The 14200-nt window shown below is 37.7% G+C and overlaps 2 protein-coding genes across 3 annotated transcripts in view; one reads left to right on the forward strand and one right to left on the reverse strand.

Moving 5' to 3' along the window:
- The window catches only part of LOC132110979 (F-box only protein 9-like), a 20763-nt gene extending 16497 nt beyond the window's left edge, over positions 1-4266 (forward strand). Inside the window, exon 14 of the mRNA XM_059518129.1 lies at positions 4254-4266. The gene's annotated coding sequence lies outside the window, so the exon portion shown is untranslated. The remainder of the gene's footprint in view (positions 1-4253) is intronic.
- Positions 1-14200, reverse strand: part of LOC132110980 (elongation of very long chain fatty acids protein 5-like) — a 20520-nt gene extending 6320 nt beyond the window's left edge. Inside the window, exons 1-3 of one of the 2 annotated variants that reach the window (XM_059518130.1) lie at positions 14019-14200; positions 4550-4614; positions 3736-3923 (exon numbers count right to left, since the gene is read on the reverse strand). In XM_059518130.1, the coding sequence (XP_059374113.1) occupies positions 3736-3923; positions 4550-4607 (246 nt within the window). In that variant the 5' untranslated portion in view covers positions 4608-4614; positions 14019-14200. Of the gene's footprint in view, positions 1-3735; positions 3924-4549; positions 4615-14018 lie in introns of those variants that run through there. The other variant, XM_059518131.1, reaches the window with a different exon arrangement.

Raw genomic sequence — 14200 nt, forward strand, 5'->3', positions numbered from 1 at the left:
GTGATTCGTTCGCGAACAGGATATCACTACACTGCAGTGAATGGGCTCACAACAGACCGGAAGAGAAGACAATGCTGAATAAAGTCAAGTCGTGTGTCATTAGCCCTATTCGGACGGGACTAGTTTTACACGGGGTCGTTAGAGAAATATGTGTTTCACAGACGTACTTGGTGATTTTAATCCCGTCCGAATCTGCCACGTCTGTGTTTTTCTCACACAACCTCTGTGATAATTCCAGAGCAAATTACCTACTGTTTTTCAGCAAACTTAAGTGATCCTCTGAGAAAACTAATCCCGTCCGAATGCGAATGTCTGTGATTGCCGGTGATACTTTATTTCACAACGCGTTTCCTTGTGTGTTTTGGCCAACGTGAATTACCGTAGATGCTCTTACCTGCCGCATGTTTGATATATTTGCTTACCGGCAAAGAAATAATAATAATAAAAATAATAAAATCAACAGCAAGATCATGTAAACTGTTAATACCAGCTATTGTAATATCAGCATCAGGTAAGATTACTCACGTTCATTTATGCACTCAGTTACATAATGTTTTAATTACATATGTACCTTTATGAAACAAAAAAAAGAAAAAGGAAAACAAGTTAAACTAAAGGAACCACACATTAACATTGTTTTGCTATACTAGCCATTTAGTATTTATTGTGTAATAATACCAATGGCAATCATTCTGAATGAATGCAATGCATGCATACAGAGTGCGTGATCTCTGCGACGCCCAGATGCACAAAACAGACCCTCCCACCTCTGTAATAAACACGGATTTGACACCTGCACAAAGCGATTCAAGACGCAGTGCAAGAGTGTTTGCTAGTTTCAGTCCGGCGCTGTTCGCATTTTCACGTCCAGCGTCACGCCGTTTAATTAGCAAATGCATTTGCGCCCATTTGTGCACCCATGGGCGTGCTGGTCTAAAAAAACGCCCATTGCTCATTAAGAGAATAGGGACAACCCATTCCAAAAATGTACCCCGGCAAAATAGGGCCCTCTGTGTGACAACTCTCTCTCTCTCTGTGTGTGTGTGTACTGTACTTCAATTCAATCAAATGTCATGAAGTCATTGGCGGAAAGCTGAAGGTGATTGCTGATAGGCTGACCCAATCAGTGGCGCCTGCACAATCCAATCATGTTTGAGAGGGAAACACCAAATTGATGGTTTCCGAGAATTTTCTTTTTTCCTTTTTTACGGTTATGGATAAAAATGTATCAGAGTAAAGAGTACAATACTTGCCTCTAAAATGTACTTGAGTAAAGTCATGAGTACTCCCCAAAAATGATACTCGAGTAAAGTACGGATCCCTCAAAATTGTACTTAATTATGTACTCAAGTAAAAGTACACTGTTACTGTCCGGCTCTGATTATATTTGGAAAGCCAGGCAATGTATCTGTTTTGCAATGCAGATAGCATGGAGAGTGCAAATTAGGCAAGAAAGGACTCAGAAGGTGCACATGGAGTGTACCTCAAGGCTCAGTACTAGGGCCGCTACTCTTCACGCTTTACATGTTACCCTTGGGAGATATCATCAGGAAACATGGTGTTAGCTTTCACGGTTATGCTGATGATACTCAGCTCTATATTTCTTCGCAGCCCGGTGAAACACAGCAATTTGAAAAACGAATGGAATGCATAGTCGATATAAAAAACTGGATGACGAGTAATTTCTTACTGCTAAATTCTGAAAAAACAGAGGTGTTAATTAAAGGACCTAAAAACTCTGCATGTAATAACCTATGACACTGTCTAAGACTTGATGGCTGCTCTGTCAATTCTTCGTCATCAGTTAGGAACCTAGGTGTGCTACTTGATAGCAATCTTTCCTCAGAAAGCCACATTTCTAGCATTTGTAAAACTGCATTTTTCCATCTCAAAAAAAATATATCTAAATTACGGCCTATGCTCTCAATGTCAAATGCAGAAATGTTAATCCATGCATTTATGACCTCAAGGTTAGATTATTGTAATGCTTTATTGGGTGGTTGTTCTGTACGCTTAGTAAACAAACTACAGCTAGTCCAAGATGCAGCAGCTAGAATTCTTATTAGAGCCAGGTAGCATGACCATATCATCCAGGTGTTCAGTTTCTGTCAAAACTGCACTGACTCCCTATCAAACATCGTATAGATTTAAAAATATTGCTTACCACCTATAAAGCCCTGAATGGTTTAGCACCTCAGTATTTGAATGAGCTCTTGTTACATTATAATCCTCCACGTCAGCTGCGTTCTCAAAACTCAGGCAATTTGATAATACCAAGAATATCAAAATCAACTGCGGGTGGCAGATCTTTTTCTTATTTGGCACCTAAACTCTGTAATAACGTACCTCACATTGTTCGGGAGGCAGACACACTCTTGCAGTTTAAATCTAGATTAAAGACCCATCTCTTTAACATGGTTTACACATAATACACACTAATATGCTTCTAATATCAAAATCTGTTAAAGTATTTTTAGGCTGCCTTAATTAGGTAAACCAGAACCGGGAACACTTCCCATAACACCCGATGTACTTGCTACATCATTAGAAGAATGGCATCTACGCTAATATTAGTCTGTTTTTCTCTTATTCCGAGGTCACCGTAGCCACCAGATCCAGTCTGTGTCCAGATCAGAGGGTCACTGCAGTCACCCGGATCCAGTAAGTATCCAGACCAGATGGTGGATCAGCACCTAGAAAGGACCTCTACTGCCCTGAAAGACACCGGAGACCAGGACAACTGGAGCCCCAGATACAGATCCCCTGTAAAGACCTTGTCTCAGAGGACCACCAGGACAAGACCACAGGAAACAGATGATTCTTCTGCACAATCTGACTTTGCTGCAGCCTGTAATTGAACTGCTGGTTTCGTCTGGTCAGAGGAGAACTGGCCCCCCAACTGAGCCTGGTTTCTCACAAGGTATTTTCCTCCATTCTGTCACCGATGGAGTTTCGGTTCCTTGCCGGTGTTGCCTCTGGCTTGCTTAGTTGGGGTCACTTCATCTACAGTGATATCGTTGACTTGATTACAAATTAATGCACAGACACTATTTAAACTGAACAGAGATGACATCACTGAATTCAATGATGAACTGCCTTTAACTATCATTTTGCATTATTGACTCACTGTTATCCTAATGAATGTTGTTCAGTTGCTTTGATGCAATGTATTTTGTTTAAAGTGCTATATAAATAAAGGTGACTTGACTCGACATTGACTGTGATTCACCATCAGCTGGTTTGACTTGCTCAATTTATAAAAAGTCAAACCGTCGGTATCCAAGTGCATGACATTTTAATACCAACTTAAAAGGCCCCAGTCAATTCAAATATCTAGATCAGAGGTCCCCCAATGCCCTGCTCCTGGAGAGCTACCCTCCGGCAGGTGTCCTGCCTGTCATTAACAAGTAACTCTGATGTCTGCTTCAGGTGTGTTTGATCAGGGTTTGAGCTTAAATCTGCAGGAACAGGACTGGAGACGCTTGCTCGAGATTGTGTAATACCTATTAGAGCCTAAAATCAATGGAAATTCAAAACTGCTGAAATGTATCTGAAAGGCCCTCCAAGTCAGAAGGATTACAAATACATTTTAGAAAGTAGTGATAGGGGAAAAGCCAATGTTATTTTATTTATTTATTTCATCTTAGTTTTTTTGTTTCTTTACATATTTTGAATGTGCATTCATTTTTATAATGATATGACCACATCAAATAGACACACATATGACAAGCTCACCTCATAAAACATGTAGAAGGACAAAAGTGTCAGGGTGAGGTTATATGGCACTAGCAGTGCTCTGCAGGAGTATGGCTGTCTATTCTTCATGTATTTTGGTCCCATCCACACAATCAGAAGATACATGACGGTGAAGGCAAAAGTGGGGATGTAGTTGTCCAGTAGAAGCCATCCTCTAACCCGAGGATCTGCAATTGATAGAGCACAACCATCCTCACGCATATGCAATGGCAATAGGATGCTCAATAAATAGTCACAGTTGTTCCTCTCAATAAAAAAAAATACCTAAATGCGGCTCATCCAATTAAAAGTTTGAGTCAGAATTTTATAACACAATGAGGTTTTTTTTTTTTTTTTTTTTTTTTACAAAGCCTGGTGCTGATTTGCCAACTCACAGTGCAGTCTGAAATTGCAGTTGCTTCCAGTTTGATTAATATTTTAATTATTAATATATTATTAATATATATATATATATATATATATATATAAATGAGTCTGGAGACCACGTTGTTTCCAAGATGACAACTGGGTTGGTACAATGGGCACTTTTTGGATCAAACAATCATTATTTAATGGATAATGGAGAATTTTTTTTTTTTTTTTTGCCAGCTGGACAGATTTCAACCACTTGCAAGGCTGCATAAGAGGTTATGTGACACAGATTAAAATCATCAGCATGCAATAATATTGTTTTAGCTCTGAAAATAAAGTGAGAATATGTTCTATTTGCTAATACTGCAAAGTTTGCTCAGACGTTTGCCACATAGGAACACAACACAACTGAAGATGTGTAAAAAAGGAGTATTGGCCTTACCCCTTGGTCCCATCCAAGAGTCAATGTAAGTGTTAACTCTGTGATTAAAGGTCTCCATCTTTAACCTTCGGGAGAAATCATATGAAGATTACTTCAGCTGTTTACACAAGCACAGTGTCAGAACAAATATACATTCAGCCTGTCTGTGGAAGTCCTAAAACTTAATAAAACTATTTTAAAAGGGCAAGAAGATGTTAACCTTATAAATTCTTGTTGGAACACTTATTGATTACAGCAATAAAAATGGCTGCCCACAGCAAGGACCACCATCCATCATGTTAAATTCTCTTGATTGCCTTTCTTTAGCTCAGTAAAAGTCAAGACATAGTGCTTATAACCAAGAAAACCTTTATTTTCTTTGTTAGTAGGACTAAAGATGAGAATACATTAACTCAGATAACCCTAGATTATCATGAGACATAGTTTCTCCACACCCTCAAGCAGGCCTTTGTTGTGTTTATTGAAGCAGCCTGTCAAGTGTCGCTGCTGTTGCCATAAGATATGCAAATGTATACTTGCAAATAAAAAAAGTGTTCTATGAATGATACAAGAGCTCCTATATATATATATATATATATATATATATATATATATATATATATATATATATATATATATATATATATATATATATATATATATATATATATATATAGTGAAAGGAAAATTAAGCTCATGTGGGAAAGATGAGGTATACTTCATTATCAATAATAATAATAATAATAATAATAATAATAATAATAATAATAATAATAATGGTATCCAAGAAATAGTTTATACTGATTTTGTTTTTGGGGTGAAATGTGACATGCTCTTGACCACTTTTTTGATCTAAATATGATATTTGAAAATCCTAAGCTACATCTTATGACAAACCAATATGACAAACTAAAATGGTATTATTATCTTATCATTCATTGTGAACTTTTGTAAATGTGCATAACTATGATTGCACTTTGGATAATAATAAACTTATGAATCATCATACAATAAAAATAATAATAATAACTACAAGGGGCGCGCAAGATGGCGGCTTGGAAGTAGCAGCAGTTTAAGGTTGCTCCTGTCACGCTTATTTATTTTCTATTAATAAGGTACGCAAACTCTGGATTTCAATTATAAATCTTCTGTAGTATGTCGCTAGAGACTTTCTGGCCGCAATCTTTGCCGAAAATGCCAAGACCTGCTAAGAAAACGGCGAAAAAAGACTCGGCCGTTGAGGGATCGGCCGACGAGCCCGAACAGAGTCAGGCAGATGCTGGCAGCGAGACTGACCTTAGCCCGGCGCTTGCAAAAGCACTTCAAATTATGACTGAGAAGATCTCTAATGCAATAGATGAAAAACTTGGCCCGTTGGCAGAAACAGTGCATAATCATACCCAGCAGCTGGAAAGTGTTAATGGTCGATTGGATGAGGCGGAGCGGAGAATCATGGCGGTTGAGGCATTTTCGGAGGACGCGCAATCTCGCGTTTTCACTCTTGAAAAACAAGTTGCCATGCTTACCGAACATATCGACGACCTGGAAAATAGAGGCCGGCGCAGAAATATCCGAATCCTGGGCCTTCGCGAAGAGGTAGAGGGTACCAATGCAGTTACCTTTCTTGAATCGTGGATCCCCGAATTTCTTGGCCTGCATACTAAGAGTGGTCGCATCAAGATTGAAAGGGCGCATCGTACGCTGGCTCCAAAACCGGGTGCTAAGGATAGGCCACGGCCACTGATTGTCCGGTTCCACAACTATGGTGACAAGCAGAGGGTTCTCGATGCCTGCAGGAAACGTTCAGCGGATGGGGATTTGCAGTATGAGGACAGAAAAATATCATGCTACCAGGATTTTTCGGCTTCAGTGATACGGAAGCGCAAGGATTTCAACGCGGTCAAGCAGCGACTCCGAGATATGGGTGCTCGCAATGCGATGCTGTATCCAGCCAAGCTACGAGTCAACATAGGAAGTACCCTTAAAGTATTCGAGACGGCGGCTGCTGTCTCGCAGTACCTGGATAAGAGTGATACAAATTCCAGCACGAGCACCTGATCCGTGTTGGGATTTCGACCAGACGAGTGCCTGGCGGATCTAGCTCGATAACTTTTTTTTTTGTATTTTGAGTGTACTTTTTTGTACCGTTGCTACTGGAGAAGTAACTGACTGTTTTTGGGATGAAGAATGTTCCCCTTGACGTGGGGAAACAGCCCCTTTTTTCCTATTTTTTTATTTCCGTACCGTGCTTTCTTTTTTTGCTTTTCTTTTTTCCTTTCATGTTGCCAGTTTGGCTTGTTCTGATTTATGTTATTGTTTACTGTAATGCCCTGACACACGCATATCTGTTTACTGGACCTAATGACAATATGGAAATGTTTGAAAGGGGGAGAGCACCATCTGTTCTATTCTTTAAGTAATGGCTGGTAACTTAAGACTTTGTACATGGAACGTAAGGGGTTTACACGGGCGAATTAAAATTCGTAAAGTGCTCACACGACTTCATAAGGAAAATATAGATGTAGCTTTATTACAAGAAACCCATTTGAGTGATAGCGAACATTTGAATCTAACACATTATAAATGGGTTGGTCAAATTCACTTCTCATCCTTTACGAAAAGTAGTAGAGGAGTAGCAATTTTAATTAGTAAAAGTATACCTTTTAATGTCACAGAGAGTATTAAGGACAAACATGGAAGATACATCATTATTAAGGGGACTTTGAACGCAGAGGAAATTTCACTTTTAAACATATATTGTCCCCCAAATTACTCCTCAGAATTTCTTACAAAAACTTTTCTTGAATTTAAAGAACGCGCATCTGGATTGTGTATTATTGGAGGAGACTTTAATTGTTTATTGAATTCATTATTAGACCGCTTTCCCCCCAGGGACTCTCTCTACACCAAACAGTCCAAAGCTCTTGCTGCACTGTGTGATGACTTAGAATACTTGGATGTTTGGCGCACTCTCAACCCGCATCAAAATAAATTCACTTTTTTTTTCTCACCCACATAAGTGTCACTCTCGGATCGACTACTTTTTTGCGCCTAAGACTATAATGCATACAATTACACGCTGCAACATAGGAGATATTGTTATATCGGATCACGCTATAGTGGTGCTAGATATTTGTGTGAGGGGGTTTCTTAGACCTGTTAGACGTTGGAGATTTAATAATTTATTACTCAAAGATGATACATTTCTCTCATACTTTAATTCAGAGTTTAAGATATTTTTATCTATTAACTCAGAATCTACAAACAATCCCTCACTTCTCTGGGAGACGACTAAAGCATACATCAGAGGCCTTGCCATTTCATACTTTGCAACCAAAAAAAGAAAGCAGTTAGAGAAAGAGAAACACCTGGAGTCAGAATTAAATACTGCCTCTAGTAGCTACTTGAACGATCCCTCCCCAACTTTGTTAGAAAAAATAAGTGCTGTGCGAACCTCTTTAAATTCATTGCTAACTTATCAGTCTCATTCAAATATATGTTATTCAAAGCAAAAATTATATGAATGGGGTAATAAACCAAGTAAATATCTAGCATATTTAACAAAGTCCAATTCTGACTCACAATTTATTACTTCTATAGTAGACCCCATGGGAGTGCGTTATTTTGATCCTATTATTAACAATATTTTTAAACAGTTCTACTCTGTTCTTTATCAGTCTCATCATTCTTCCCAAAAACATGACTACATGATATCTTTCTTTGACTGCCTAACCCTCCCTGTCGTTTCAGAAGAACAGAGGGAACTTCTCAATGCACCTATTTCAAGGGAGGAAGCTATAGTCGCACTCCATAGCTTGAAGTCTGGTAAATCTCCTGGGCCTGATGGCCTTGCATGCGAACTCTATAAAGAATTTGAGTATGTGCTTCTAGACCCTCTTTTAGCTATGCTCAATCATTCATTCTTGACTGACAGGTTACCCCCCTCACTCCGCGAAGCAAATATTTCTCTCATTTTAAAAAAAGGCAAGGACCCAGAAAATTGTGGCTCCTATAGGCCAATTGCTTTACTTAATTCAGATTTAAAATTGTTATCTAAAATTTTAGCGTTAAGATTGGAAAAGGTTCTGCCATATATCATTCATGAAGACCAGACAGGGTTTATTAAAGGCAGAAGCTCCACCCATAATGTCAGGAGGCTTTTAAACATTATTGAGCTTTCCCATAACCTCAGCTCTAGCTCTTGTATTTTATCCCTAGATGCGGAAAAAGCTTTCGATTCTGTGGAGTGGCCGTATCTGTTTTACACACTGGAAAAATTTGGCATTGGTGAATATTTCATTAAGTGGGTGAGAATACTCTATAAAGATCCCCTTTCCGCGGTTATTACCAATGGTCATAGATCTGTTAATTTTTCCTTATCCCGGGGTACAAGACAGGGCTGTCCCCTCTCTCCATTGCTCTTTGCGATAGCAATGGAGCCATTTGCTCAGAGGATAAGAGAGAGTGCAGCTGTGTTGGGGGTGTCTCTGGGGGGTAGGCGGCACAAAATCTCCTTATATGCAGATGACGTGTTACTCTTTCTTTCGGACCCCAAGACCTCTGTACCAGCGGTTGTTGACCTCATTCAGGAATTTGGACAATTTTCCGGGTACAAGATAAATTTTTCTAAATCAGTTGCCCTATTTATAGGGAATAAGAAATCCCAAAATCAACCTTCCTCTTTTCCTTTTAAATTCCGAGGAAGGTTTTATTTATTTAGGTATTAATATAACCCCTACTTTTAGGAAATTATACAAAGCTAATTTTACACCAGTGCTCGAAAAAATCAGAGATGATTTGACCAGGTGGATGACTCTCCCTCTGTCTTGGCTGGGACGGGTTGCCATGATAAAGATGAATGTCCTACCTCGGCTACTATACCCTATGCAGATGATTCCTATTTTACTGTCTAATAAGGTTATAAAAGAGCTTAATGGGTGGTTAAGTTCATTTATCTGGAGCAAAAGAAAACCCAGGTTGAAATTATCAAAGCTTCAGCTCCCTGGTGCAAAGGGTGGTTTGGATCTCCCAAATTTTAAACTGTATCAGTTGGCTTGCCAGCTTCGATTCATTGTTGAGTGGCTTAATGAAGATCCTAAATCAGTTTGGCTTGATCTTGAATCTTCACAGTCTAAATGCCCTTTGCAAAACTTACTATTTATCCGTGATTCTAAGCTGAGGAGAGCTATGTGTGATAACCCTTTAGTATGTAATACTCTTAAGGCATGGCGTGCTATTCAAAGATTAGAAGACAAGATCGACACAACCTCTCCTCTGTTGCCAATCCTGAACAATCCAGAGTTTCTGCCAAGTACTATGGACCTTGGTTTTAACCTTTGGCTGGCTAATGGTATACGTAGGATTTGTGATTTATTTGAGGAGGGATCACTATTGTCTTTCGATATTTTAGCCTCAAAATATAATTTACCTAGGCAACATTTTTTTAGATTCTTGCAAATTAGAGATTACATATTCAAAAATACTACACTCACTTCCAAATATTCACTTTCAGTAATTGAGAGGATGCTTTTAAACCCTCCTACAAAAAAGTTGATCTCCTTCTTCTATAAAGCCCTATGCTCCTATTCTACAGTTAATACCTCGCACCTCAGATTAACATGGGAAAGAGATCTTGGGGTGGTTATCTCGGAGAATGATTGGGAGATGGTTTGGTCTCTAGCCAATAGGCTTTCAGTTTGCAATAGAGTAAGAGCCATTCAGCTTAGGATTCTCCACAGAATACACATTACGCCTCTTCTAAGACACAAGTTCAACTCCGCTCACTCACCACTCTGCCCCAAATGTAAATCTAACATAGGAGATTATATTCACTGTGTATGGGATTGTCATGTTATCCAGACCTACTGGTCCAGAATCATAGCTCAATTGAATAATATCTTAGGTTTGGCCTTGGATCCTGACCCTTTGTCTCTTCTCCTGGGTTTCCCATGTAAGCTTATTTCTAATAAGCATAAAAGACGTCTTTTTGACCTGTTAACTTTTGCTGCCAGGAAGAATTTACTTTTGTCGTGGATCAGCGATAAACCCCCCTCTATAAAGGGATGGCATTCAGTTATTAGAGAGACTATTCCTCTGGAACTCCTAACATCTTTTATTCACTCTACGACTGATACTTTTACTCGCACTTGGACACCTTATTTGGACAGCATAAATGCCTCTATTTCTGATATTCTGAGGTTTGGTATGATATAGTGCCTTCAGATGATCTATTACTCTTCTGGTCCTGTTGCACATTTCTGTTCACTGTAGAATGCCTTGTTATGTTATGTATACTTTTGTGTTTATATTTGTTGTATGTCGGGCGATTTGTTACTTTGTTTTGTGTTTGTTTAATAAAAAAAAAAAAAAAAAAAAAAAAAAATAATAATAATAATAATAACTACAAAAACTCAAAATGCTGACAAAAAGTCAAAATGTATAGCAATAAGTACTAAAAACCTGATATACAACTATTGCTTAATATAAAATGAAATGAAAATTATATAAAAAATTGCTGCAAGCAGCAATTACCGGGGTTAAAACACTTTGAGTCCTTTAAGGTTCTACGCTTTTAGGGTCTAGCAAATCTGAAATGTATGGCTAATGCTAAAACACACCCACAATGGGGAATACGCGCACGCGCACACACACACACACACACACACACACACACACACACACACACACACACACACACACACACACACACACACACACACACACACACACACACACACATTTTGTTGCAGATATAGATATTTGAAATAACTGATATGTAACAAAATGGTTACTGCAAGTCTCCTGTTCAAAACACATTTTCAGGTTTAACTAATCATAATGTGGCATAATTGTAAAACTGATATATCTGTATAAATGAAGAGATAAACTTTGACTACATTTTTTAATGTAATAATTTTGCATGCTTATTTAGAATGATATGATGATATGATATACGTTTTCTTTTAGGATTTATAGGCTTTTGGGTACACTAGATCAAGATATTTTAAAATTATTCAGTAATAGCTGTCCAAATGCAGAAGTTCAATATTTTGTTCATAATTATCGACCCAGAGAGTCTAGAGGATTGTACTTTACTGATTTTATTGATGTTGATTTAAAAACCAAGGACTAGTTCACAAAAGTAGGTTTTTAAATGATCTCAAATATTTAAATAACAATTTGATTGAAAGCAGTAGTCCTAGAGGCAAAGTTGTTCAGAATGAGGTGATCTATCATATGTGAATATTTTAAATAATTGTGAATATTTTTTTTTTTTCAATTTGAAGTCATTTACCATAGAAATAAGAGTTTTTGAAAACATTTTAACTGTTATAGCGCCACCTATGGTCAGATCTCTGTGAAACTTTGCATGCTTGTTAAGAATCATCTGTTGCATGTGCTCACCTAATTTCTGGTATTTTGTCAAAACCCCTTTTCTAAATGACCACGTTATAGCTACCTTCAGAACAACGTAAACTTCAGAACAATTTTGTAATGATTGATCTATTGTTTTGCTGTGGTTTTGATTGAGGTTGAGTAAAAAATAGAGAAATTGTTTTTAACATAATTAAGGATATTTAATAAATGATTTGACTGAGAACGATTTGATTGAAATGATTTGATTGAATTTTGATATGAATACTGTGAAACGCCATGTGATTTCTAGTGGCCGATTTTTTTTTTCAAAATACTTTTACAGACCTCTAGGGCCATGAGTCAAACATGCCCACCAAGTTTCAATCCGATCAGCCTCCGTTAACCTTGGCTGTGGTCAAAATTCATTGGTCGATGGCATACATGTATTTTTATATACACAAATGTCCTCATAGACACTTGTGGACAAAGACACTGCATACCAATTTTCAAGTTGATCAAACTAACAGGTGCGTAGTTATAAACGTTTTTTTTTTATATATATATTTTTTCCTGTTATAGCACCACCAAGTGGCCAAACTCCGAGTTTTTATTATTATTATTTTTGTTTGTTTTTTGTACCATGACCTCGGATTGAGCTGTTACATGAGTGTTCTGAGTTTGGCAAAAATTTATTTTTCCATTCAAGAGTTATAGTCGCACCTCTTACGAACGTTTTCGTGTCCCATCACGACAGTACTGTAAGTGGAAAGTTTTTTTTTTTTGATAATTATTGATATTCACTCTCCAGAAAATATTTCTGCACCAGTTTGGTTTTGATATGTTGAAAAAAATGGGACTCTTTCGCAAAAGTACTAGATTTGTCAAAATCTAAAAATAAATTACAAAATTTCCCTAGAATCTGAGGCATGCAGTTTGTATGACTGCTTTTTAGTGCCATGTTAAAAAAAATACAAATCTTAGATTTCGAGATTAAAGTAGTAATATTTTGAGAATAAAGTCGAAATAACGTGAATAAAGTCGAAATGTTTCAAGAATAAAGTCAAAATATTATGGGAATAAAGTCAAAATACTACGAGAATAAAGTCGAAATGTTTTGAGAATAAAGTTGAAATATTACGAGAATAAAGTCGAAATATTTCAAGAATAAAGTCGAAATATTACGAGAATAAAGTTGAAATACTACGAGAATAAAGTTGAAATATTTTGAGAATAAAGTCGAAATATTATAAGATTAAAGTCAAAATGTTTCGAGAATAAAGTTGAAATATTTTGAAAAAGAAATCGAAATATTATGAAAATAAATTTTCACATTGGACATTTACATGCGCAATAAAGGCCTACTCTACAAATAATATAACTTTTAATTTCTATTTAAATTCTCTTAACATTTCGACTTTATTCTCAAAGTATTTCGACTTTATTCTCGAAATATTACGACTTTAATCTTTTTTTTTCAACATGGCACTAAAACGCCGTCATAGTTTTTTCCATCCTGAGCCAAGAATTACAACGATTAGTCTGCGATAAGTTTAGGAGTTATGAGCAATTTCGTTCTGGTTATCACTGTAGCGCCCCCGTCAGGCCGATTGGGGCGAGCCTTGGTCACGTTGTAGACGATGCGAGTACTACCATTCTCTCCAAGTTTCAAGTCTCTACGACTTACGCTTTGGTCTGCCTGATCAGTTTTACATGGAGATTGCTGATCCGTGGCCATTCTAACATTTACAATAGGGTTTCAGCTCTACGCACTTGAGCCCCTGAAGATTATAGCGTGATGTCTCACAGCGGGACACCTGCTGTCACTGATTTGCATGTTATCAACTACTCTATAGGATCATATTGCTTTTATAGCCTACAACAAATCAGAAACTGCAACTACACATTTCAAGACGACTCTGAAACGTTTTTGCTAAGTCTTCTTCATCAGAACAAATAACGAACGGCTTTGAGCCACATCGTCGTAAACCTAACACTTCTAATCTTTGATAAAGTCATGTCATATAAGGTCACGGGCGCATCATTGTGCCCCTAACAGCTCAGTTCCAGATGACATTTTGGGGTGTTTCCATCTCTTTAGCGTCATGGCCAGTAAAACTATTGGAAAGCATCTTACCTTTCTTCAGACCGATATTTTCTTCAGTGCTGTCCTCTGCGGATGGTGTCGTCAGTGTGAAAGGGTGGAAAAATCTCGTGAACTAAAGAGCGTCATGAGTGTCTATAGTCCTAGTCCACCTTAAACTGATGCGTATAACGGGACGCGCTCGAATAACTTGCTTTATACTGCCGCTCCAGGGC

The sequence above is a fragment of the Carassius carassius genome, chromosome 30, assembly GCF_963082965.1.
Source record: "Carassius carassius chromosome 30, fCarCar2.1, whole genome shotgun sequence".
NCBI lineage: Eukaryota > Metazoa > Chordata > Actinopteri > Cypriniformes > Cyprinidae > Carassius > Carassius carassius.